Here is a 27,500-nt window from a genome sequence, read left to right on the forward strand (position 1 = left end):
TGTCATGTGTCAGGAAGGGGGGGAAGCGAGGGAGGTAGGAGAGTGGGGAGAGGGCTCTGTAGTAAAGGGTGAGGGTGGGGGGGTTGTGGGCTGGTCAAACCTGTTGAAGAAGTTGTTGAGTTCGTTTGCCTTCTCCACAGTCCCCCCCACTGTGCTGTTGTGGCCTTGGTTTTCACACCATTCCAGACCTCCCTCATATTGTTCCTCTCCAACTTCTGCTCCACCTTCCTCCTGTAGGTGTCCTTTGCTTCCCTCAGGCAGCGTTTCACCTCCCGCTGTGCTGCTTTCATCTCCTCCTTCACTTTGCTCCTGAAAGCCTTCTTCTTCATGTTGAGGACAGCTTTGACTTCCTGTGTTACCCACGGTTTGTTATTAGGATAACACCGTACCGTCTTAGCAGGGGCGACCGTGTCCACACAAAAGTTGAGGTAGTCTGTAAGACAGTGTGTCGCCCCCTCTATGTCCTCACCATGTGGGCTCAGGAGCACATCCCAGTCTGTGGTGTCATAGCAGTCTCTCAGAGCATCCTCCTTTTCTGGGGTCCATCTCCGGATGGAGCGCGTTGTGACAGGCTGCCTTTGGATGAGGGATGTGTATAGAGATTGACAGACCACGTGACTTTCGCGCATTGCATGCCGGTAACTCGTGGCAAAACAATCCAAGTACCTGCATCAAATGCAAGCATTTGCAGCACCGCAAAACGTTCATTCTTCGGTTCCAATAAATTCTTGCTTTTTCTTTGCCCCCCAAAAAGGTATGTACAAAACGAAGGAGAACAATGCCGGTCCGTACAAAGACAGACTTAATGAAAAGTCAAAGAAAAGATACGAGGAAAAAAATCAAACCAGTGAAAGTGTTAGACCCTTACGAGCACACAGAGGGACAAAATACGTTAGCGTGCTGCCCAACTTTCACCACGCTCATATTTATAATTATACGGTTCTTGGAGTGAGTGCATACACTCATGAAGTTTAGTAACTTCAGGTCACTGCAACAAGCCCAGGTACAGTTTACCGACGGATGGGTACAGGACCTTGAAATGCACCGTGTAGAACGAAAGACCATCGTACATATCATAAGTTTACCAGTCTCACAAATCGTCTCATAAATACACATTCGTTAACCGTTTATTAATAGGACCTTTGAGCTCAACGGTAATTAATTAGTAGTGGAAATAATTTCTGGTAGCATCACAGAAATGTAGCAGTGACAATAATACTGTATGCTGTAATCGTACTGGGCAATTAGTGATACAAAACAACTGTTTTATCCTGTGAATAAAAGTATATGTTTTTGTCAATGTACCATAATAACAGAAGCGAAACGCAATATTGTGTCAGGACAATTCACTATTTATGCACAATAAATAAAGGAGCATAGCGCGACAATTTCTGTTCAGCGCCAGACTTGCTTGTAACCTATATCACCAATTATGTTATGAAAAATGACGCATTAACTACAACAGCAGACTGACCTTTGTGTAAATGCTTGGAGCAGACTAACCTGTGAGCTGGAGTGTTCTGGGACGTTATATTTGTCTTTGAATGGCTGCAATCCAGTCGCCTCTTTGTTACTTCGGAAACATGGCTCGAACAATTTCTCTTCAACGACGTAATCCGATAACAACCGATCTCTTTACCCGTCGGCTTCCCGTGGCTGTCATGCGACCGGCTATTGCAGTTAATAATACAACAGCTTCTTGCCATTTTTTGTGTTTCTTTTTATCGCTGTATAACTGATTTCAATTGAAAGCCTGCGTGCGCTAGTACCTCTTGCCACGAGTTCCCAGAATTCTTTGCGGTTTTACCCCTGAATGACGTCACATTTTCAATCTCTATAGAATGCTTATGAGCGAAATTGGTTAGACTGGTGATCACGGGGGTGGGCGTGGAAAGGATTTGATCCGCCATTTTGGGGTCTAAGTAAGGAGCGAAAGCATTACTTGCTGTGTGGTCGGCTGCAATGTTCGATCTTACGACCGGCACGGGAATAAGTTTGGATTGTCTTTTTATGCTTTCCCAACCTGGAAGCAACATGAAGGAGCTCATGTATCGGATATTACCAAACGAAGGCGTCTAGCCTGGATAGCAGCCGTGAGACGAGCTGATATCAAGTTCTGTTACGTCTCCAGATATCAGCTGGTGTGCTCAAGACATTTTCATTCCGGTAAGTTCTAAATATGTTCACATCACACTTTATAGCTGAATAATATCATCGTTGGTGGTCTCGGAAGTTATAGAAATTGCGATCAAACATAGAATGGAGTGACTTGATTGGTTGATGTAAAGACAATAAATGAAATGAGACAGGAAGGACACAAATTGGCGTTAATAATTTGCCCGATTATCAATGTGTTAATTTGCATCTACTTTACAATTATGGGCATATAATATGATAACGATATTTTAGCAGTTCAATGATAAATGTATAACATTAATTATGGTGGGGGGTGGAAAATGGCTATTTCACTCGATGCACTCCAGCTGACTTACTTTGACGACGTACTCAGAGTTTGGCGGCTTGAAAATAGCCAAATCTTGCACCCAGCCATTTGTAAATTGGATGTGCGCCTCCAGTGACTTGTAATTACGAAACTGGTTCGCTGTGTAAGCGCTTACTCCACAAACAAGATACGTGAAGATATCGGGGTAGGACAGTGGCGGTAAGTCGTCTGGGTCTTTACTCCACTGCCGTATTTCATATGGGTCCAGATTTGCGATGCACTCTATTTTTTTTCAAGTACCGCTGCTTCGCCTCTGGACGCAATCGGTCTCTATACCGTCCGTTTTCTTTTGAGCTGCTTTTAAGCGTGTTTCTTGTCATCGTCGTTCCAACACAGAGCGTTTGTTTTGATTCGTAGACCCCGAAAATGGCGCTGAGCTCCCACAATGCATTGCGGCGTGACGTCAACTCCAAAGCCCTATTGTGGCTGTAGGTAAACCAGGTTGTGGTCTGACTTCCCTAGTGGGGGGAGGGGGGTGGCTGTAACTTGCTGTAACTGTGTGCATTTCCTCACAGGCAGCTGCTGCGTTGGCCCTCGGAAGAATGTAAACACACACACAGATCACATGACTGAACTCTCGAGGTAGATAATATGGCCACAAGCTACCGGCTAGCAGCTCCAGGTCCGGACAGCATACCGATAATTTAACGGAGACGTGTCCAGGGTTACAGTATCTGTTGTTAACGTAGACAATGAGTCCCCCACCTCTGCTTTTTCTGCTGGCTATACTATTCTACTACTACACTTACTATGTAAGTAATAAATATCTATAAGTATAGACATGTACATGTACACACACATGTACAAACACACATACACCATACTCACTAAATATACATATATATATACACATATGCGTACACATATACATGCACATGTCCATACATATATATGGTGCATTATGCATGAAGTGGTAACTGTGGATGTCCACAATGTCCAAGTGACTCATGACAGCATGTTTGAGGAGTTATAGAGTCTAACTGCTGTCAGGATGAATGATCTGCGAAAGTGCTCCTTCCTGCAGCTAGGGTGTTTCAGTCTCTGACAACCCCCAACTGAACACCACGAAAACTAAAGAACTTATCTTGGACTTCAGGAAGGGCAGAGCAGACCTGGCCCCACTTTACATTCACGGGAACTGTGTGGAGAGGGTACACTCCATGAGGTTTCTGGGCGTGCAGATCTCTGATGACCTCTCCTGGACTGCAAATACCACGGCGGTGGTTAAAAAGGCCCAGCAGCGTCTCCACTTTCTGAGAGTGCTCAGGAGGAACAACCTGGAGGAGAGGCTGCTCACATCACCCTCATAGAGGGAAGCTCATGATGGATGTCTGATTGACTAACATCCTCCTCTCGCCCACTACCACCACAGATTCCAGAGCACATCCCAGCACAGAGGCTAGACCTCTGCACCAGTTTGTCAGTCCTGCTCCTGCCCCTGTCTGTGCATCTGCTCCCCCAGCAGGCCACTGCATAGAAAACGGCACAGTCATAGAATGTCCTGGCGCCCCCATGCTGCAGATTACCACCTCGGACACATAGCCATGGAAAGTCACATGCAGTGATCTGTTTGCCCACTCCAGCTCCCTCCAGCTTCCCTCTCAGTAGTGCAGACTGGATGGTGTCGAGAAGACAAAAACATGATCCTCAAAGTGCTCCATGCCTGCTCTAGGTGAGAGAGGGAACGGTGGTGGTGCAGGATGAGCCTTTCCATGGTCTTCATCAGGTGAGAAGTCAAAGCCAGAGCTGGGAGCTGGGGGTAACAAGCTGCCTGTGGCCCCATCTTGGAAAAAAAAAAGCTCACCTTCAGACGCTTTCTGTGCTGCTGAAGTAAAGTCAGGTTTTGCGTGCTTAGCAGGAGTTTCCGCGGTGTTATCCATGGATGATGAACAAGGATCACTCAGAAGTGTTCGTCTATGCTCTCGTGTCAGGCGCTTCAGCTGATAGTTTTTTCTCCCCAGGACATAACTTACATATTATTGTAATATTCTTGTCTGCTTGTTTCAGAAAAGTGAAGAGACGGGAATATGTCCATTTCAAAAAACAGCCACTCGCTTCAGCTGAGTCCGACATCTTCCGCTTTAGAATACGACTATGCAGCAAACTGGCGCGAAATGACGTACAGCTGCACTACAGCGATGTTAAATCAGCAGAGTTTACTTCTAAGTTTAGAAGATAAATTATTGAAATTAAATAATGATATTCAGCGGGTTTAATTATTTTACAATGTAACACAAGTACTTTGTAAGTAACTGTAATTAAAATACCTAAAAATGAACAGTAATTAGTTACTCTACTTTTTCAGTGGAAAAGTAATTTAATTACAGAAACGCGTTACTTAGTAACGCATTACACCCAACACTGTATATATATATATATATATATATGTGTGTGTGTGTGTGTGTGGTGGGGATGCTGTCGCATTGTAAACAGTGTAAGACTTAAGACTGGTTAAAATGATTTCACAACATGTTAAAAACAAGTCTACGCACAGCAAACTGCATGTGGTTTCCTGTTTTATTTCACGTTCATGCAAGAGGGTGACACATGAAACACTTATCTGACTTTGATCATCCTATACTCTGCTACGACAGGGGCCAGGTCCTGCACAGCTTGCATTTCTGTTAGGGCTAATAGAGAATTCACACCTGTGGCCAATTTAGAATTACCAATTATGCCCGGCCCACTAACTGCAAGTGTTAGACTGTAGGAGGAAACCAGACTACCTGGAGAAATCCCAAGCAGACACACAGAAACACATGACAAACACAAAAGCTCTACAGTGAAAGGCAGCAGCCAGATTATGAATTTGAACGTAGGAAACTTCTTGCTGTGAGGTAACAGCGCTGCCACCATGCCGCCCAAATCAGTTTTCAAAAATGTTGCATTTAGTTGACTTTAAGAATTCTCACAGTGTTTATATTTAAAATACATTAATATGAATTTAAAATGACTATTTCAAACTTCAGGAGTTGTTTGGTTACTAATTGGATGTAATTCCCGCTGACAGATTCACCAAACATCCTGACTGTGGAGAAATCTAGAGGGCTGAGATTATCAAACTCAATAATGGAAGGCCAGTCTGCTAGTGAGCCATCCGGACCAGGTTTTGTTTTGGCTGACTATGCAGTCTTTGCTGCCATGTTATTGGTTTCTGTGGCGATAGGACTTTTCCAGGCCCTGAAGAAAAGGCCAAGAGAAGCAACTGCTGACGACTTCTTCACTGGGGGCCGGAGCTTGCCAGCGATTCCCGTTGGCTTGTCTCTCTGTGCCAGCTTCATGTCAGCAGTCCAGGTTCTGGGTGTTCCTTCTGAAGGTTTTCGCTATGGCTTCAAATTCCTCTACATGTGCCTCGGACAAAGCATCAACTCCTTGATGACAGCTTACCTGTTCCTGCCGGTTTTCTTTCGACTGGGCATCACCAGCACCAATCAGGTTCTAATGACCTAATAGTCATTGCCTCATTTATTTTATGAAGGAAATGAGTATATTTCAGTCTTCTGAATTGTTTTAATTCATTCATGATGCACATAATTATATTTAGATGATTCTATGTAACATAATTCTGCGAAACCCTTTCACACTAAGATAAATTGCTATGGAAATATCCCTTGCATGTCACATGTCTATATAACAAACTTTCATTGTGAATTGCAAATTTTGTATGTTTTTTATTTTATTTAATTAAATCACATATTTCTTATATTTCATATGACCTCATTGCAATGATTAACAAATAAAAATTAAGAAATTCAAAAGTTTATAAATATGCATTACATTGTGCAATTATCAAAGTAACAGGAGCAATAATTTTATTTGCCACTGATGATTGAGTGGCTGCTAATTTTAGAACAATATAATAAAAATAGTTTGATTTGAGGATTTTTATTAACGAAACATGACAATGTATTTATCAACAGCGAAGTAATAGAATTTATCTGACCAAGTGTTGAAAGGTGCCTGTAGTCGTTCAAACATGGTGAATATAGGGGGTGAAGAAGGATGAGGTTATAACACCGACCATCTGCCTGTCACAGTATCTGAGGATGAGATTTGGCAGAGGGATGCAGCTGCTGGGGAGCATTCAGTTTCTCGTTGCCACGGTAAGACAGACAATGTAATGTTCTCTGTTGGATTGAAGAATTTGGAGCTCACAAAGACATTTTTTATTTTCAAATTCTTCTCATATTTATTCATCTTCAGGCAAACCTAGTGGCTTCAATCCTTTAACCCAGTGTTTATCACCTTTTTGCTGCTTTGCTTGAATTTCCTCTCTCACAGCTGCTTTACACAGGGATTGTCATCTACGCGCCAGCTTTAATTCTGAATCAAGGTAGGTGAGGTCTAAACATGGACCTCTGTTTTTATAGGATATTTTCATTTATTTGACACTTTGTCATACTGGAGAACACGTGTGTATTTATAGCACCAGACGTTTTGCTCCTTATCAGTGTTGACTCAGCTAAACCGTTTATTTCTGAGAAGAGGATGTGTGGAATAAATTTAAGGGAAATATGTGTTACAAAAATGAATGTTTAAACAGTGATAAGAAATATCTGAACAGTGATAGGAAAGGGGGACATTAAACCTGACACTAAGACCTGCTGCACTGACTTTTTATGAAACTTTTTAATTAAGTATCTTTGCTCAAAACTCAAGAAGGCAAATTTAATTACTGTATGTATGATATTTAGTACCGTCTTTTAGTACTTTAGTTCTTTAGTACTGTCTTCTTTCTCTCTCCCCGGTCATGGGAGATGGCCCCGCCCCTCCCTGAGCCTGGTTCTGCCAGAGGTTTCTTCCTGTTAAAAGGGAGTTTTTCCTTCCCACTGTTGCCAAAGTGCTTGCTCATATGATTGTTGGGTTTTTCTCTGTATGTATTATTGTAGGGTCTACCTTACAATATAAAGCGCCTTGAGGCGACTGTTGTTGTGATTTGGCGCTGTATAAATAAAATAACTTGAATTGAATTAGTACCAGAAATAATTTTTACTTTTTTACCATAAATTTGTGGATGGTTTTCCCACATTATTAATGACTGGTTCTTGTAGTTTACAAATAAAGCTGTTGTTTCATTCACTGTTTTTGTAGCTACTGGACTCAACATATGGGCATCTCTATTTTCTACTGGGCTCATCTGCACCTTGTACACCACACTGGTAAGAAGACTGCTTTAATATTCTCATCAAACAAGTAAGCATGCAGCATCAGACCACCACCTGTTTCAGAGTTCAGTGTTCATTTAAAAATGCCTTGTTGGCTCATTTGTGCAGGATGTATTTCAAAATAAGATGCCTAAACAAAAATAAAATGTAAAGTAAGTTGTCTAGATAAAACTAGCAGATTATTTTGGTTTTGGGGGATGTTTTTTCTCGTGGTAGATGTCTTCTAACCTCAGACTTCTCTGAGAATAAAAATGCTGTTACTGTATATCTAACACAGAGCAGTAAACTGAAATCAGAGATTAAAACACAAACATTCAGCTGACATCGTGTTTCAGGTTTTGTATTAAGTTTTAACTCCGTACACAAAGTTATTAAGGTGCGAACATTTGTCTCACGCTCTGTTTCTGTCTCCTCTCATCTCTGTATAGGGTGGAATAAAAGCTGTGATCTGGACTGATGTATTCCAGATCATTGTCATGTTGTTGGGCTTTGTGGCCATTTACATCCATGGCACAGTCCTGGTTGGTGGTCCGGCACAAGTACTGAGGATTGCAAACAATGGATCACGCATTAATTTTAATGAGTAAAAAACATTTTTAATTATGAATGTCTTTATAAATGTACATTAGTGTGCGACTACATCTTGATACAAAAAGACTGAACAAGTCACTGCAAATGCTACTTGGATCTTCCACAGTTTTAGCTTTGACCCACGGCATCGCTACACATTCTGGAGCCTCTCTGTTGGGGGTGCATTGGTTTGGCTGTCCATGTACGGAGTGAACCAAGCACAAGTCCAGCGATACATCTCCTGTCGATCAGAGAGAGCGGCGCAGTGGTGAGTGAACACCTACATGCTGAAACAGACAGACTATGACACAAGCATAGTATCCATGAAATCTGATTATGTTTCAGTTATAATAGCTGAAACGTAACCAACCACTGAAAAGCCATGCGACAAGACAAGGACGAGGTCAGAGTTTCAAATAATAAGGTCAGCATGTGTTTAACTAACCCCATGAGCCAAGAGCTCAGGCTTCAGACTGGCTCTGCATGATGTCAGTCAGAGGGGATGTCCCCAACATGGTTGTCTCACACACACAGATTAACAAAATGGACCTGTAGCCTAAAAGTTGCCAGTCTGGGGCCAGTTTGCTGTTGGTGCTATGGGCTGACCATAGATGCTATTGTAGCCATGTATACATTGTCTCAAAATATGTTGCATCAAACATTGTTGTGGCTCTACAGTTTGCATCATTACTCTGCTGTCGTTCATCTTTTTAAATGTGCTATTCTCTGACTGCTTTTGTGCCATTTCCCTGTTTCTGATTTTTCAAAACTCTCCAACTTTGGACTGAATAGCCTCGTCTTCTAAAATCCTCATGAAAGCTCTGACATCTTTGTTTATCTAATGGTTTAAAATAGCTTTAATAAGAAGACTTGTTCTTTTGTCATTTAATTATGGATGCAAGGTAGATTGTTTCACAGTGACTCCCTCAGGACAGTATCATTATTTTCCAGGTGTCTGCTATTGTGGTCCTCATTCATGTTTTCTCAAAGTGAGAGGACTGTCCAGGTCTGATAGTTCAGGCACTAGTTCTTCTTAATAGGCACTTGATATTATAAAGCATTGTACAGACCTACAGACATTTCATATCCATCGATTTGGGTTTTTTAATTATGATATTTGCATGTACATATACTGATTACACTTAAGAAGGAATGTGTTATTATGACAGTGAACATCTCCATATATTAACCAGCAATTCTTTGTAATGTAAATTTACTTCCAAGCATAGATGGATATCTAATTCAAGTTTTAGATTAAAATTTATAATAACAGTTTTTCACTTTTCCCACACCAGTAAGTAGGAAGTGGAAACAGTCATCATGCTTGGTTTCATTTTCAGGGCACTGTTTGTGAACCAAGTGGGTCTGTGCCTCATTGTGAGCAGTGCAGCAACCTGTGGCATCGTCATGTTTGCTTTTTACAACACGTGTGATCCGCTGAAGTCTGGGAGGATTTCTAAACCTGACCTGGTAATCAGATTACTTTCATTTTGTACTGAGCAACAAAATATTTAATGAGTCAGTTTTAAGATGTTTCTTGAGATGCAGACATTTGTTCTTAGCTAAACTCATTTTATTGTTAAATTAGGCTAATGGCTAAATGGAATATTTTACTTAGTTGCATATTGAGGTATACAGTAAATATCCATATTGTACAAGGAAAAAAACAAACAAACAAATACGGACATTTCTATTATCTCAGCAGGGCCTTTATGTGGCCAAGACTGAATACCACTAATAACTAGTGTGTTTTGGTATGCTTGTATGTTACATGCCAGATGTACCTGTTTATTGTTGGGGTTTTTTTTGGTTTTTTTACTCTTTATTCATCTGATGAAGCTTATGCCGTACTTTGTGCTGGACATATTCGAAAATTACCCGGGCTTCCCAGGTCTTTTCCTCGCCTGTGCATACAGCGGGACTTTGAGGTATCCAAATCTACGTTTCTTTAAACCTTACCTGAAGCAGGTATGTCCCTCACATTACAAGGAGCCAGCATAAATAACTTCGCTTGAGACATTTCGTAACTTGTGTGATGGTTTAAGGCTATTTGAGGTTTAAAGACAGAAAACTCTTCAGTCTTCAAGTGAATGTGAGGAAATATCAGACTAAACTACATATCCCCTGTTAACATGTAACATTCATCATATGCATGTTACATCTTTTACATACTGTATACATATATATTACACATTTTTATGCACAAGAAAGAATCATCAAATAATGAGCTGCCGCTATGAGATTAATGTTAATCAAGCCTCTTTTTAACAGTACGGCTTCCACAAGCATCAATGCCATGGCTGCGGTGACGATTGAGGATATCCTGCACCCCTATCTGCTTCACATGACACAGAAGAAACTGATGCTGGTTTCCAGAGGACTGTGTAGGCTGACTATACCACTTACTGCTGTAATGTTTTAGTCCCAGATTCTTAGAATAAGTCATATTCGGCAATAATGCATTTTGAACCTTTTCTCTAAGCACTCCTGTATGGTGGTGGTTGTATCTTGGTGGCTGCACTCTCCTCCCTAGTGAACTGGGGAGTTCTTCAGGTAATAATATCATAATCAATCATTTTACCAAAGATTTTTGTAATTTTTAACAAAAATGATAAAACAATAGTTGTTGTTATACAACTATTGTTGTTGTCATACATGAAACCCAGATAATGTTGGAAGACTGTGTAAAAGTTGCAGTTTCAGATGTGCCACACACAGCAGGAGGTATTTTGAAACTTCAGAAATGTTAGATGCACTTTTCTCACATGGGCGCCGTAATTCAGGCATGCAGTGCATATGTAAGAGATGTAAGACAGTTACATTTTTGACCTGAGTAACTAATTACAGATAAGATTTATACTGTACTCTGTAACAAAGTTTTTTGGGTTGATTTTCGAACGTACCATTTATCTTCTCTCTTTAGGGATCATTTACTGTCATGGGTGTGGTCAGCGGCCCATTACTTGGAGTGTTTATTTTGGGAATATTTTTCCCAGCAGCAAACAGACTGGTGAGTGACTGGTAAAGAAATGATCTAGAAATACTTCCAAGAAGCACATGTACTTAGATTAAATTCACAGGTAAAAGCCAAACGACTTAAACAATGGCCTGAATTGTATTCTCTTTAATCTAAAAATATCAGGAGAATGTCTCAAACTAAATTGCATAATACTCGATGGAAATTTTGAAACGTATTTCTTGAAAATGTAACAATTATTAACTTGAATGTTTGCCATGTATTAATGTAGACACCTATCTTATCTATTAAGGAAGACTTGGGTGTTAGTCACAGATCCTTGATGAATCTGTGTTACTGTTAACACCACTCCTTTGTTCGGACACGTCACATAAAACATTTTAAAGCAGCAACTTTGTGAGCTCTCGTTTAATAGTGAAACAGTTAAAAAGCAGTTCACACTTATCGCTCTTGACACAGCACCTTGATATTGTTCTGTTAGCCAGACAACTTTCCCTGGAAAATTTTCAGTGCACATATTTACTTTCTGAATTCCTTACATTTAAGGAGGTCCCACTGACGTGGAGTGTGTGTTACCTCACATGGGCCATTACTGTTTTTCACAGCGACACTGTGCTACAGGTAAACATTTTAGAAACCAGCTGGCCATGGATGCTCATTTGCTTTATCTGTGTTTCAGGGGGCATTCACGGGGATATTAGCTGGCTTCCTTGTCTCTATGTGGCTAGCTGTAGGTTCAACTCTGTATCCACCCAGTGAGGAGACCATGGGTGTCCTGCCCAGCTTAGCAGGTTCCTGTGAATCCATAAACACCACCCAGAGTAGCATACCTATCGAAGACCAGCACTCTGTCTCCACCCGGCTTCACCCCAATAACCAGGGGTCAGTGAGTTCAGTGAGGCTTAAACGTACATGCTAGTTTATAATAATAATAGTAATAATAATAATAATAGTAATAATAATAGTTGTTACCCTGTTTTTCCCAAAACTAGGGGCCTGTTAAACTTCTACTCCATGTCCTACCTCTACTTCGGTGCCATGGCAACTAGTTCAGTTGTACTTGTCGGTGTAATTGTGAGCTACGCAACAGGTAAAAAGCTGTTATTTTGTTTGGAAAACTGCTGATTCACAGTGCTTTTATTTGATTTCAAGATAATAAAAGTGCGCACACTTCAGATATGCCAAAGCAATCAAACAGTGCATTTAAAACATATTACGCCATTCTTTTTCTCTCAACACAGGCCCAACAAAGAGGGAGAACATTAAAGAAGGTTTGTTATGGTGGGACCTGAAAAAGAAGAAAGTGGAGGGTTCCCCTAAAAACAGAGTAAGTCCTGTATGACTGTCCTGCACAGTCAATGACTGTACTTTCCATAGTCGTTGTGCACAACCAGGACCAGGACTGTGCACAGCAGCCCTAAATACTGTTAGAACACGTGAAGGGGGCTCAAAGGATATTTTTTTTCCCACTCAGATGTCAGTTATGTTTACATGTATTACATTTGTGTTATTTCCATGGGAAAATGTACAAAAGACAATGAATTTATTAATTAATCTGTTTTAAAAGGTAATTATTGCTTTATAACTCAACACTTGACTTCAAAGTGGAATATGGAATATGGTGTTAGTGTAAACACAGAAATTATGATCAGTCTGTTAAAGATTTCTTGTCCAAGAAGTTTTCACTTTCCCTTATTTTAAGTGTGTACTCATCAGCCATTTTGTTAGCTACACCTTGGAAGTACTAGGTCAGTTTTTTTTGTTGTTTTTTTTATCACAGTAGCCTTAATTCTTTTTTTTTTTTTTTTTTTTTTTTTAATTCTTTATGACACAGATTCAATAAAGTGTTGGAAACATTCCTCAGAAATTTTGGTCCATATTGATGTGACAGCATCACACAGCTGCTGCAGATTATTCGCTGCAAATCTTCCCTTCCACCACATCCCAAAGGTGCTTTATTCTATGTTTATAACAGTAGAGGCCACTGGAGTACGGTGAACTCACTGTCACATTCAAGAAATCAGTGTGATCAGCAACGATACTCTGGCTGGCTGTGGGGATTAGACGTTGCTCTGTTGGTAATAAGTGGCCCAAAACATGACAAGAATATTCTTGTCCTTACACCATTACACGCCAAGTCTGAACTGTCAGTACAAAGCAGGATGAATCCATTCTTTCATGTTGTTTACACCAAATTCTGACCCTAAAATCTGAATGTTGCAGAATGTTGTTCTTAATCTTCTATTGCCTAAGCTTGGTGGGCAAATTTACAGGCTGTTTCCTGTTCTATGCTGACAGGAATAGAGGTATTCATTGTGGTCTTCTCCTGCTGTGTTGTGCTTTGAAAGATGCTCTTCTGAAAGTCTTAGTTGTAGCAACTGATATTTGCGTTGCTGTCACTTTCCTATCAGCTGAAAGCAGCCAGCCATTCTCCTTTGACCTCTGACATCATCAAAGCATTTTCCCCCAGGGAACTGGCTGAACTCTTTCTCAGACCATTGTCTGTAAACTTTGGAGCTTGTGTGGGAAAATCCCAGCAAATCAGTAGTTTCTGAAATACACCACCTGACACTACAACATTTTTCTTTCCTATTCTGATGCTTGTTTTGAATTTTAGCAGGTCGTCTTAACTGTGCTTACATTCCTAAATGCATTGAGCTGCTGCTACCTGATTGATTATACATTAGTTAAAAGCAGTTGAATAGGTGTAACAAAGTTAGTGCATAAAGAAGGCAGTATTGTAGATTTGTGTCAGTCTCTTGCTTTATTTTTAAACTTTTTCTCTAACTGTGGTTCTGTTTTGTTTTCAGGAGGGAGACAAAGTGTCAGAAGAACTACAGTGTGTGTCTTTGATGGCAATGGACAAGCAGGATGCATGAAGGGGAAGGAGACCAAAGAGACAGCAGAAAATAAAGTCACTGCACAGTCTATAGCTGTTAGAAGACTACTGATCCCACTGGAACACATCACGGTGCTATCTTCTCTCTATCGGCACTAATAAATTTAGGTGTTGCTTTCATTTTCAAAGTGTTTCTCTCTATATGTTTTGGTTCTAAGTCTGCCTCATATTTTAAGTTACACCTGTGCCAAGAAACTATAAGTGCAGACTATCAGAGGTGATGAAAGGCTCTTTCATGGGAACTCTCATTCTGGTATGTTCCATATTCCTAACAATGCACACCTGCACTTCAACCAGCATTAACCGACATGTGGGCAGGTACACGGGATATGCTTAAACTGTAATTCAACCCTTGCTTCCTCATTCAGCAATCATTTAACATCTGCTCGAATGAGCCTAAAACTTCCTCCTAAAGAATGAGGGGATTTTTCCCTTTAATAATGTACCAGTTATGACTTTCTACTTAACTGTGGACTGCAGGTGTACCTCTAAATAAACAAAGATCAATGGCTCAGTGGCTAAGATCAATTTTACACAATTATATAAAAAGACATCTGAGAAACAAAAAGAAAACCTTCGAAGCAAAAGTAACCCCATGTGTGTAAACAAGAAAAATAAAGGGGTAAAACAAGCTATTGTTCAGTTCAGTCCCCTCAGAGGTTGGAGTTCAGCTTTATTTCATTATGCTGCACTTGTTTTCTGCTGCCATGCAACATTACAAACACACCCCATTAGCACAACACAGAACACCCTCTTTGTACTGTCAGTTTCACACTTCACCCTAAATACACAGCAGATAAAACAAAATTCTACACCACAACACCTGTGACTGCATTCACACCTAAAGTCTCCTGACAGAAAGTGAACTGTTATTGCTGGGTATTTATTGGGTCGTGGTATTGACACGAACAGTGATATTTATTGTGAGATGTGTCCCTCTGGAATCTTGTGTGCAATAAATATACAACTAAATGAATAAACTTTAGTCTCAAAAATGAGACGAATGTAAGAAACAGGCTGAAGAGGATTGTTTTGTGTATGATGACCCCTGCTGATCATTTACAGTCACTAAAAAAATGCAGAAAAGAAAAACCACCCACACACACGCATGACTGCATCCATCATGGCTGCCAACTACACACAAATCAATGAGAACGAAAGTGCTTATAACACAGTAATTTCATTTATTGCATTTTAAATCAACCTTTCATCCATGGTGGCCTTACAAAAGTAAACATATTTCGTCACACTCCGATAAGCTGGCAGGAATGACTGCAGTTCAGTCTTTAAAGCGGTGAGGTTGTGCTTCCGTGCACGTTTGTCCTGAATCCCTCAAACGCCTCCATGTTGTCGCATGAGCTACTGGGTTTCTTCACCACTCATCGGCGGCCCTGTTAGAGTCCTCGTCGGCTACAGCACAGTCCAGGCGCTGCACACCGGGAAGCGCCAGGTCCCGTTCGTTAAGCTTTTCCAGAAACGACGAAAGGAGTCGTTTATTCAAATGGTCCGTCAGCGTCCTTTCCTCTTCGACCCGCTCCTTGGCCACGTTTCTATCCGGCTCCGCTTCCTCGGTTTCGGTATCCGCGCCAGGCTGCTGCAGAGGGCCGGACCGGTGGTTCAAGGACAAGACGTTCGACTGCTCGCCTTCCCCGGGCTCCTGCTCTGTCCAGCTCCCGCCGTCCGCCCCCGATTCGGTCTCCATCCGTGATATTAAAGTGGTCTGCAGGGCGGCATTCTCCAGCTCTTTCAGGCGCTTACTGTGGAGGCCGCAGGCTGGAAGTTCATTGCCAGACGAGTTGTTCTTGTTATGATGGGCCTCGCCGGTCTGCTCCATCATGCTCTGCGTCTCTTTCTTCTTCTGGGGGTTTAGCGGCCAGCTAGCGTCTTTGAATCTCACTACTGCCCTCTTCTGGAAGAGGCTTGCTCTAATCTCAGATTGGTTCCCTCCACTGCACTGTCCTGAATGCCCTTGCTGATACACGTTTTCTATCTTTTTTGGTGTTTCACTAAAGACTAAAGTGATGTTTGATTAGATTTTCAGCATGTTAAACTTTAGTCACAAGAAGAAAAATATTACACATCCACAGATAATGATAACGCACCCTGCAGAAAAAACGAACAATCTGTCAAATCAAAAATATTGGTTCACAGAGAGATTTCCTCTACATCAGGGGCGTCAAACACAAGGCTTGGGGGGTCAGAATCGGAGCGTCAAAGTCTGCCTGACCAGAATGCTTTGGAAAAATGTGAAGGAGGGCATAGATTTTGGATTGTATTTTCACAAGTTTTACAGCTTTTTTAATTGATAAACTCTTCACTCATACCCATCCATACTGCACTTTTGTCATAGATAAATGACAGAAAAGTTCCTGCTTTTCCACTAACTACTATATGTACTATAGAAATCTATATCGAATAAAAGAACTTTTCAAGGGCGGTATTTACTATTTTACACCTTTTATCATGGACGAAACAGGAAATTCTTTTCCTATATAAAGATAATTCAGGGTTTAGATGTTTACCTAAATGTCTTTACAATGACAGAAAGGGGAGTTTCGCTGGTTTCACTTGGTTCACTTACGATCAAAGTTAGCTGCACATGTCCCACAATAAAAAATCAGTTTGACATCCCTGCTCTACACACTTCACACAAATGCAGGAAAAATGCACTCTTCCACATTTCAATAAGACTTTTTATTCAAATGATAATTCTGAAACATTTTATTTGACTTTTTCCATCTTGTGCTGCTTTACGTTCAACTAAAGATGCAAATACTGTGTTTTCCACTTTATATTTGAAAGTTTAGTTTAGGTTTCTACAGATATAATGTAAAAATCCAATGACTACAGTTATGTAGCCTAAACTATGGGGGGTGCTTCCCAGTCCAATCTGTCGTTTTTACTAACCACAATGTTCTTTTCTTTGCCAAATGATTAACACTTCTCTCCAGTGCCTGTTTCCATATACCTTTTATTCAAAAACTTTTAATTGGGTATTAATAGTTGCTTTTAACCAAAGTATTTCTTTGATATATTTTTAATACACCCACCTTTTTATGTTTTTGGCAAATGATTTGGTATTAACATGCAAATTATCTGCTTTGTTTTATGTTTTGGGACAGTGTGTAAAATGTAGAATTCAATGATTTTGGAAATCTCATAAGCCCACATTTTATTCACAATAGAACATAGAAAGTTTCCATTTATTTCTTTATTTTTTACAGTTGTGCCACAATGGCACACAACTACACTGTATAGAGTGGAATTGTGGATTTGACATCAACCTGAAATGCACACCTCAGATGTCCCTACAGTTCTTGGACATAATATCAAGGCTTAGGGTTGAATGGCAACAGCATATAATAAATATAGCCCCTTGAAAGTAACACATCCTGTCTTGTTTTCTCCCATCTACTCGAATGTTTCTAACCCATGAACAGAAAAATCCTGAAACGTTTCAATGATGATTTGGGTTTCTTTGAATTATTGTAGAACGCTCTTAAAATCCTGCTCACTGGTAACAATCCTATTGCCCACAGAGCAGAGTATAAATATAAAACTTCTTCACATTTTAAACCAATAATCTATGTGAATATTTTTTCTGATACCCTGTGATTGTTTCTTGTTTATACATTCCTCTTTTAGTTTGTTTTTTTTTCGTTTTCTTCCCAGTCACTGTGTTGGTTAGTTCCTGTGCAACCTTTGCAAACAGCGAGGGAAACATAAATTTTATAAGTGTAAAAAAAAAAAAAAGATAATTATAAAAGTATAGAAAACATAGTCATAAAAGGTGTAAAATAAAAACCTTTTTAAAAACTTATTGTAGTGTAAAACAAGTGTACACTACTCCTACTTATATATATGTACAGCACAGTCTTGGTGATGCACACCGTGAAGTCCCCACCCCCTCGCCCACGGTTTGCGTAAGCTATTTTATCGCAGATAGTATTTTTGAGTGTATTGAGCTTCCGTAGAAGATTTTGGTTTCCATAGAGACCGTCTCTCATAGCGGCCACCGATCACTTAGCTTGGAACAACTAGAACAGGTAATGATGCCCGAAACACAACGTGTTACGTTTAATAACAGCTAACTTCATCGTTGAAAATATATATACTGTCTTTTCACTGATTAACCTAAGGTTAGCCAAAAACTACAAAAAGCGATAGCTTTCTACTCACTTAAATCCTGCTACGAGCTAGCTATGCTTTGTAGTCATAAACATGCTGCTTAAACTACACCAAGATTAGGGTTCACATATAACATACGGTGTCCTGTGCGGGAATACAAATCAGCGGGGAAATCGTCGGTGATTCTATCACAGTTGGTTTTACAGTTTTTTAAAATAGTGACTGAAGTCTGTATTTTAGCATCTGCTGATATGCACAAAGTTTTATGTCGTGAATGATAATCACGTCAGCTCTAATTTAATAAACCCCAAACACTAAATTCTCACTGAAAACCTGCCAGTCTCGGAGAGAAACCTACGTGCACAGTCGGTAGCTCGTCTGCTGTTAACACATGCTCTTTCTTTTTTCCTGCTAGAGGACAAAGTGGTCTAAGCTTTGGCGCACAGTGCAATCGGCTGAAAATGTCTTTCCGAGATTTAAGAAGTAAGTGTTGTTTACTGTCTGCTCTTCGCTGTTTGTAGTGACCACTTTTTTGGTTTGTTTATTTGTTTTAAGAAGATAACTGAGTGAGAAGTTAATTGGAGTTTTATGTTATGTGTCAGATTTTACAGAAATGATGAGGGCCTTGGGATATCCTCGCTTGATCTCTATGGAGAACTTCAGGACTCCAAATTTCTCTCTTGTGGCAGAAATCCTGAAATGGCTTGTGAAGAGGTATGCTTGAGCCTAAAAAAAGTCAAATTGTTTATCTAAATAATACTGCCACTGTTCTGTCCTCCACATTTTTCTGTCTGCATTTGGACACGGCCATGTTAAAGCATCATGATTCTAGTGGAGGATACTGTGATATATTTTTGCTTTTCTTTGCCTTTTGCACCCTTTCATTCTTTTCATCCTTATAGATATGAACCTCAGAGTGATGTTCCTACTGATGTGGACACAGAAGCTGACAGGATATTCTTCATCAAGGCTGTGGCCCAGTTCATGGTGACGTATTCTTGGAAGTTTTTTATAGACTGTAGAGTTTATTCTTGGCAAATGAACGTCTGTTATTACTGCATCTTAAACAATGTCTCCTTGTGTTCCAGGCAACAAAGGCTCACATCAAGCTGAACACTAAGCGTCTATACCAGGCTGACGGCTATGCAGTGAAAGAGATGCTGAAGATCACCTCAGTCCTGTACAGTGCTATGAAAACCAAGCAGATGGCTCTGGGAGACAAAGTTGAGCAGGACAACAGCAAGTTCAAGTTTGACCTTGGCTCTCGGGTGAGGTGCAAACTACGCTGTGTGTAATGTTATGCCAGTTTTACTAAATCCTCAGTCACATACTTTATTTACATTATGAGACTCTCATTCCTGTGGAATTTAAAAAAGAAAATGGGCACTGGGTGACATTTAATTTGGGGAAGTGTTTGAAACCAAGATAAATTAAAGCAAACACCATATATGCAGTGTTTCAGAATGAAACAGCAATTCTTATTTCCTCACCAGAGCCACTTCTGCTAACTGCAGCTGTAAAATGTCTCAGCGATGAGCAAAGTCTACTAAATGTTCTGAGGATGCTGTGTATTCAGGTCCCAACAACAAGTATAAAATTGTCAGTGTTAGCACGTTGTCTAATTAATGTGGCTAACACTAATAAATGGCTTTAATCTTATGAACAGCACAGGGCTGTAGGTTGTGTTTTTACATTACCTTTTGTGCTTCAGTGCAGGATAAATTGAGCTTTTTGCATTTACATGCGTTTATGTTTCTGTTATTATACAATGGAACAACTGTGAATTGGTGACACAGACATGGCTGGTTAAGACTCTATTCACCAGCAGTCACTTCCAAACATTTTCCAAGCTGTTCATCTGCAAAGTATTGTGATAGAATCACCATGCACACAAATGTAAGACAATAGATACTTAGGTTTTGACTTTAACTGAATAATTAATGTTAGAAGCAACAGATTGTCTTAATTTTCCTTAAGATTGAGTCTTAGTACTAAATTGTATCCAGCTCTGACATACAGTGCTGTGCAAAAATCTTTTTTGTACAATTCTAACAAGCTTAATTTTGTGTGACCACCTTTTATTCTTCAACACAGCCTGAACTCCGTTAGCCAAGTTTTCTTCTAATTTCTGAGTAATTCTCAGGAATAGTTCTCCAGGCTTCTTGAAGGACATTCAGTGTTTTTCTTTGAATGTTCACTGTCTTTTGTTTGGTTTTCTGTCCAGACGAGCCCACACTGCTTCAATAATGTTGAGGTCCGGGCTCTGGGAGGGCCAATCCATGGCTAATAAGTGTAATTTGTAGTCCTGTAAATGTGCCTGTCTTTTTCCACATTTCTGTTTTGACAGACAGTGATTTTTGTCTACTGTAGATGTGCTCCTATGCAGTCCAAGATCGAATGACCTATGTATCTGTCAAATGCTGACTGGCTGACAAGTTGGCCAGAAAAGGGAAGGAAGCAACAGGAGGGTTCACAGGGAATGTGAGAACCGCAAAAAAACTCTTCAAATATTTAAAAAAAATATATAGTATGAGAAGTACAGACAGCGGCTGTAGTGGACACGTTTCATTGTTTTCAACACTCGGTTTCACTTCAGATTTTTTTATGTTACAACTTCACTCTTCTCCACTGCTGGCTGATGGACCAACAACAGAACAAACAAGAATTGCCTACAGACTAGTTGCACCACATACTTTGTAGGCTGTCTACATCAACAACAAAGCTCTCTGCAGGAGACGGGCCATCCAGGGACATAAATTCAAGAATAGTTCTCCAAGCTCCTCAAAGGACATTCAAAGCTCTGCTTTGGATGCTGGCTGTCTTTTGTTTAGGTTTTCTGGCAAGATGATTCCACACTGCTTCAATAATGTTGAGATACGGGATCTGGGAAGGTCAGTTCATGTCTGATAGTGCTCCTCTGTTTTTCTTCTACACTGGCAGTGTGTTTGAAATCATTGCCATGCTAAAAAGGAAGTCGCTGACAATCAAACGCTTTCCAGATGGTATTGCATGGCAGATCAAAAACTGATGGTTCTTTTCTGTTCCCATTTTACTATAAATATTGACATGATCCACATTACCACTGGCTGAAATGCAGCCTCCAACCATGACAGAGCCTCTACAGTGTTTTACACATGGCTGTAGACACTGCTGTACCTCTCTCATAACCCCTGAACATATTGGCAGTGATTCGCTTCATAAGACGTGTTGTCACTAATTTTTAGTGCAGGTCTTGTGTAATTTGTTATACTTCAGCCTTTTCTTACTGAAGCTTTGGTAAACGATAGCTGCATTACTGAAAGGTCTCAGGTCTTGTATCATGCCTTTGCTGGATTTTCTTTTGTTTTATTCCTTAAGGACATAACTTTCAGACACTGTGCGCCTTTTTTGGCCTAAATTATTTTTTTAGGCCTGTTGGCCTGGTTTCCTTAGATATGGCACATTTTCAACTAATAGTTCTTTTGTTGTTGCAAAAATCCTTTTTATGCCTGTCAAACAGTGTTTTTGTCTTTGACATTTTTTGTATTATATTTTGCGACAGACTCTTAGTTATAAAGGTCTCAAGACCACTTTTGAAAATCCTAACAAGGGCTGGCTTCTTGGTAATAAAGCATATTTTTAAATGAAGGGTGGCTTTTGCACAGCTCTGTATACGGATGTATATCCAACACTTTAACCTGTGCTTTTCGTCCCACATCCTATGCACCGTCCCGCAAAAATAACAAGAGTACAAGTATAAATAGAAACAAGGATGTTTCTGCAGTGTGTGCTCTACAAGACTATAAATCAAGCTGTACAATAACCAGGTGGTATCTTTAATCTACACAAACCATATTATTTACTTTTTAATCTTTGCTTTATATCATTTAAAACATTGTTTTTACATGGAGATAGCTTTTTCTACGTGTTTGTTATTTTTTATTTTTAAAAATCAATATTATAGTAAATCCTTGGTAGAGGAAAAAACTTTCTGATTAGCTCTCACGTTGTCTTTATTCTAGATTTCAGATCTTAAAGCAGCTCGGCAGCTAGCGTCCGAGGTCACGTCCAAAGGAGCATCCTTATATGACTTACTGGGGAAGGAGGTGGACTTAAGGGTAAGGGGAAAACATGGATATGATTTTAAGAAACGGTGACTAACTTAACTAACATTTTAATGTTCGGCTGTTCAAATCTGAGTGCTGGTGAGCTCAGTAACATTTTTTAATTTTTTTACAGTAAATATAATTTCAGATGAACGTAGTTGTACAATTATAGGGCTGTCTCTTTGAAAGACATCATTCAGTAGCACAGGGGTTTACTTTTCTGTCTTTATTTTCACTTTGCTCACAGGAAATGAGAAGTGCAGCCATTGCCAGACCTCTGGAGATCATTGAGACTGAAAAGGCCCTGAGAGCTGCCATCAAGGAGGTTTTGGTCTGTAATTTTGGTAGCAGATTTCAAAATTCACAGGGGACATGCTTATACCTCCCAAGTACCGTAATGCTGACTTTGTTGCTATGTCTTTGTGTTAAAGAAAAGTGTGGATAAGACCAAAGACATGCTGAATAACGTTGTTTCCGATGAGGCCACTCTGGATGGCAAGATAGAAAAGAAGAAGCAGGAGTTGGAGAGGAATCGGAAAAGGCTCCAGACCCTGCAGAGTGTCAGGTGGGTATGAAGTTTTCTCTCCTCAACTAAAAACAAGTCTTTAAACAAAACTTAGACAAACAGGTTATTGTTCTTCCTTAACCTCTTAGACCAGCGTTCATGGATGAATACGAGAAGATCGAGGAAGATCTGCAGAAACACTATGAGACCTACGTGGAGAAGTTCAGAAACCTCTCCTTTCTGGAGTCTCAGCTTAATGAGTACCACAGACTGGAACAGGAGAGGTTTGAGGTGCGTGAATATACAATATGCAAAACATTTTTCTCAAATGTTCTACAAATGAATGTCCCATAAAATTGTATGACTAACATTCATACAATTTGTCCCAGTCATGCACATGCAAACTTTATGTCTGTGTTATTTTCTTTCTCCGCTGCAGGAAGCTGAAAACACTCTGAGGTTAATGCAGAGCAAACTGAGAGAAGAGGAAAGGGAGCTGATGAAGAGTTCCTGTAAGATAAACAAACACAGAGTTAAAGACAAAAACCTGTCGCACAATCCCATCCAAACCTTTCTATAACTTTTCACACTACTTTCACACGATATGTCGTCTACAGTGAAAGACGAGGACTCGGACATAGACGTTCCCGAGGATGAAGGTTCAGACAGTGACATGGAGGAATTGCGTCCCGCTAAGCCACATCTCACACGAAATGGCCTCATGACAGGTATGCAGACTGGGGATAGCCACACCCATGTTATGATCAATTCTCACCTGCATAAAGTGAAGCCATTATTTAAGTAGATGGTCTGGTTGTTTACTGTGTCTAAGTGCTTTCTATCAAACATCACACACATTCATGCTGCAGTGTTTAATGTAGACACTGATTGGTTCTCAAAAAACCAAAGAACATCAAGCCATGCAATAACAACACCTTTCACGTTCCTTGAACATTGCCTCCTTGTGTCCCTCCTTTAGGCAGAGGAGCACGTTTCATCGGGAACATGCAGGGTGGTGACAGTGATGAGGTTAGTAATCTTTTAACTTCCTCGGTTTCTTTTTCTCCTCTTTTGCTGAGCTATACTTGAGTTCTTTTGTGTTGATTTTGGCTTGCAGGTGTCCCAGATGGTGCTCACTGCTCATGACTTGCACTTTAACCTTTATCTGTCATTTCTAGCTGATTCTCCTGTTCAATCTCTGATCAGTTTCTTCCCCGTTTTCGGTTTCCAACTTGTTATCTAAGGCCCTTTTAGCTGTTTCCAGAACATCATTCCCCCATAAGAAAAAACACCAGAAAGGAAAGGTTTGTGCCGGACCAAGATCTAGTTCACTCCCCTTTTCCTCTTCGTGCATCTAAAAGAAAAATCCATTCTCAAATCCTCATACAGTAGGGAATATCCCACATGACATAGCCTGATGATTATGTTCAAGCTACTCCAGACAGAAAAGCAGAAGTGGGTCCAAAGCCTTTGTAAAGCCCTTTTTTAAACATTTATTTCTGTTATTTCCATTACCAGTCTTGTGATTTCATTGTACACTGATGTAGCTACAGGCATAGAACTGTTTCTCATCCAGAGAAGATTTTAACCATTTCATTTTTTAACTATAATGGTGTTTCTGAGTTGGACTACAGGGTGGATTTTTCATGTACTGCAGGAGCTCCCTTTAAACGAGTCATGGAAGTGGTTATGCCCCCCCACACCCAAATCCCTTTTCTGATGAACATAGCGATTTCTGTTGTGGTTTCACGTTTTGTGTTGGAAATATTTTCAGTCGTGCATTGGACTGGACTCTAATTGTTGTGGTCATTATTCACTGCTGTTCCCAGACTGAAGATAGTGAGATTGATGTGGACGAGGATGATGAGGAAGATGACGAAGGTGAGGAGGAGGAGAGCAAGGATTTGGAGGACGAGAGCTTGGAGGACCCCATATCCAGGGGTCCTCGACCCTCAAGAGGGGGTATGAGGCCCCCCCTGCTTGAGGAAAGTGACAATGACTTCTGAATAAAGAACACTCACACATGATGAGCTCCAGCTAGTTTTTATTCCAGCTCTAGTTAGACCGTCCAAGAAATATGCATTATTGTTTCACAGCGTGCTGTTTTTGAAACTTAATTGTCAATATAGTTCATGTTCTTTGATATTTGAGTAAAATATTTGTCATAATAAAATATTAAATATTTTATTTTAACATGTCCTCTGTGTGTTGTGACATTTTATTGTTCTCTGAGGGAGTCAACCATATTTTGAAATTTTATACTTTATATGGCACAACATTTGAGTAGTTTTCACACCTCTGTAGCCATTAAATAAATGACTGACTAGTGGTGAAGAATCTTTTAGGGTTTTTTTAGTTTATGTGCTCAAAATATGACAAAAAATAGACATATAGGGATAAATGAAAGGTGGAGAAAAAAGGAAGCTGTTGCAATTCTGAAGATTTGCAGCAGTCAGTGCTTGATATAAGTATGTAAGGTCCATTGATTACCTACAGTGATGCAAAGTGTGGTGAGGTGGATTAAAAAACAAACCTCATTTACCCTGGACATTAAAGACAAAGCTAAGATGGCCACAGTCAAATGATAAAACTGGGTTTACCTGTATTAGCCAACTGGCTGATCTACACCATGGCTGCAGTGATCATGGAGATGCTTGGCTACAAGATGAACAGCCACAAAGAGCAGTATCCTCCATAGAGAAGGAGACTAGAGGCTAAGATCAAGGTAGCACAGAGGGAAGTTAACCAACTATCAGAGCTGAAGAAAGGGGTGTCTAAGACGTGGCTGCACAAATAAACCAGCTGCTAGTAGATGACACACACCCAGAATGGCTAACTGAAGGCCAGACAGTTCTGATCCCCGAGCATCCCTAGAAGAGGCCGGTTTCATCCAACTACTGGAAAAAACCTGCCTCAGTATGACATGGAAGCTCCTGTCAGGCATCATAACAGCTGAGAAGAACAGGCTTGTGGATCAATACATGAGCAGGGCACAGAAAGGAACTGGCAGTAATACCAGAGGGGCAAAACAGACAGATACAGAACAGCCGCTTGAGACTGCAAGACCAGACTGACCCACCTGTGCACTGTCTGGATTAACTACAAGAAGGCCTACAGTGGGGCAAAAAAATATTTAGTCAGCCACCGATTGTGCAAGTTCCCCCACTTAAAATGATGACAGAGGTCAGTAATTTGCACCAGAGGTACACTTCAACTGTGAGAGACAGAATGTGAAAAAACTCCATGAATTCACATGGTAGGATTTGTAAAGAATTTATTCGTAAATTAGGGTGGAAAATAAGTATTTGGTCACCTCAAACAAGGAAAATCTCTGGCTCTCACAGACCTGTAACGTCTTCTGTAAGAAGCTTTTCTGTCCCCCACTCGTTACCTGTATGAATGGCACCTGTTTGAACTCATCATCTGTATAAAAGACACCTGTCCACAGCCTCAAACAGTCAGACTCCAAACTCCGCCATGGCCAAGACCAAAGAGCTTTCGAAGGACACCAGGAAAAGTATTGTAGACCTGCACCAGACTGGGAAGAGTGAATCTACAATAGGCAAGCAGCTTGGTGTGAAAAAATCAACTGTGGGAGCAATCATCAGAAAATGGAAGACATACAAGACCACTGATAATCTCCCTCGATCTGGGGCTCCACGCAAGATCTCATCCCGTGGGGTCAAAATGATCATGAGAACGGTGAGCAAAGATCCCAGAACCACACGGGGGACCTGGTGAATGACCTGCAGAGAGCTGGGACCAAAGTAACAAAGGTCACCATCAGTAACACACTACAACGGCAGGGAATCAAATCCCGCAGTGCCAGACGTGTTCCGCTGCTGAAGCCAGTGCATGTCCAGGCCCGTCTGAAGTTTGCCAGAGAGCACATGGATGATACAGCAGAGGATTGGGAGAATGTCATGTGGTCAGATGAAACCAAAGTAGAACTTTTTGGTATAAACTCAACTCGTCGTGTTTGGAGGAAGAAGAATACTGAGTTGCATCCCAAGAACACCATACCTACTGTGAAGCATGGGGGTGGAAACATCATGCTATGGGGCTGTTTTTCTGCCAAGGGGACAGGACGACTGATCCGTGTTAAGGACAGAATGAATGGGGCCATGTATCGTGAGATTTTGAGCCAAAACCTCCTTCCATCAGTGAGAACTTTGAAGATGAAACGAGGCTGGGTCTTCCAACATGACAATGATCCAAAACACACCGCCCGGGCAACAAAGGAGTGGCTCCGTAAGAAGCATTTGAAAGTCCTGGAGTGGCCTAGCCAGTCTCCAGACCTCAACCCCATAGAAAATCTGTGGCGGGAGTTGAAAGTCCGTGTTGCTCGGCGACAGCCCCAAAACATCACTGCTCTCGAGAAGATCTGCATGGAGGAATGGGCCAAAATACCAGCTACTGTGTGTGCAAACCTGGTAAAGACCTATAGTAAACGTTTGACCTCTGTTATTGCCAACAAAGGTTATGTTACAAAGTATTGAGTTGTATTTTTGTTATTGACCAAATACTTATTTTCCACCCTGATTTACGAATAAATTCTTTACAAATCCTACCATGTGGATTCATGGATTGTTTTTTTTCACATTCTGTCTCTCACAGTTGAAGTGTACCTCTGGTGCAAATTACTGACCTCTGTCATCATTTTAAGTG

General features: G+C 40.6%; 2 protein-coding genes across 4 annotated transcripts in view; both read left to right on the forward strand.

Annotated features, from left to right (window-relative positions):
• The window catches only part of slc5a5 (solute carrier family 5 member 5), a 24,994-nt gene extending 10,760 nt beyond the window's left edge, over nucleotides 1-14,234 (forward strand). The window contains exons 1-16 of one of the 3 annotated variants that reach the window (XM_005934840.2): nucleotides 2,938-3,255; nucleotides 5,514-5,938; nucleotides 6,541-6,606; nucleotides 6,785-6,836; nucleotides 7,595-7,662; nucleotides 8,097-8,251; nucleotides 8,366-8,506; nucleotides 9,579-9,708; nucleotides 10,078-10,166; nucleotides 10,510-10,622; nucleotides 10,721-10,791; nucleotides 11,162-11,248; nucleotides 11,895-12,097; nucleotides 12,208-12,305; nucleotides 12,457-12,542; nucleotides 14,026-14,234. In XM_005934840.2, the coding sequence (XP_005934902.1) occupies nucleotides 5,573-5,938; nucleotides 6,541-6,606; nucleotides 6,785-6,836; nucleotides 7,595-7,662; nucleotides 8,097-8,251; nucleotides 8,366-8,506; nucleotides 9,579-9,708; nucleotides 10,078-10,166; nucleotides 10,510-10,622; nucleotides 10,721-10,791; nucleotides 11,162-11,248; nucleotides 11,895-12,097; nucleotides 12,208-12,305; nucleotides 12,457-12,542; nucleotides 14,026-14,094 (1,794 nt within the window). In that variant the 5' untranslated portion in view covers nucleotides 2,938-3,255; nucleotides 5,514-5,572 and the 3' untranslated portion in view covers nucleotides 14,095-14,234. Of the gene's footprint in view, nucleotides 1-2,937; nucleotides 3,256-5,093; nucleotides 5,341-5,513; nucleotides 5,939-6,540; nucleotides 6,607-6,784; nucleotides 6,837-7,594; nucleotides 7,663-8,096; nucleotides 8,252-8,365; nucleotides 8,507-9,578; nucleotides 9,709-10,077; nucleotides 10,167-10,509; nucleotides 10,623-10,720; nucleotides 10,792-11,161; nucleotides 11,249-11,894; nucleotides 12,098-12,207; nucleotides 12,306-12,456; nucleotides 12,543-14,025 lie in introns of those variants that run through there. The other 2 variants (XM_005934841.3, XM_005934839.2) reach the window with 2 other exon arrangements.
• Nucleotides 14,235-18,061: 3,827 nt separating this feature from the next.
• cluap1 (clusterin associated protein 1) lies at nucleotides 18,062-25,025 on the forward strand. The gene is made up of 13 exons (XM_005934838.2): nucleotides 18,062-18,160; nucleotides 18,658-18,725; nucleotides 18,845-18,956; nucleotides 19,145-19,229; nucleotides 19,331-19,510; nucleotides 22,244-22,339; nucleotides 22,575-22,658; nucleotides 22,759-22,892; nucleotides 22,982-23,123; nucleotides 23,272-23,344; nucleotides 23,450-23,560; nucleotides 23,812-23,861; nucleotides 24,662-25,025. Exons 2-13 carry the CDS (start codon nucleotides 18,704-18,706, stop codon nucleotides 24,836-24,838), a joined length of 1,266 nt encoding a protein of 421 aa, XP_005934900.1. The 5' UTR covers nucleotides 18,062-18,160; nucleotides 18,658-18,703; the 3' UTR covers nucleotides 24,839-25,025.
• Nucleotides 25,026-27,500: the final 2,475 nt, after the last annotated feature.

The sequence above is a fragment of the Haplochromis burtoni genome, unplaced genomic scaffold, assembly GCF_018398535.1.
Source record: "Haplochromis burtoni strain Fernald_Lab_line unplaced genomic scaffold, NCSU_Asbu1 Contig_189, whole genome shotgun sequence".
Lineage (NCBI taxonomy): Eukaryota > Metazoa > Chordata > Actinopteri > Cichliformes > Cichlidae > Haplochromis > Haplochromis burtoni.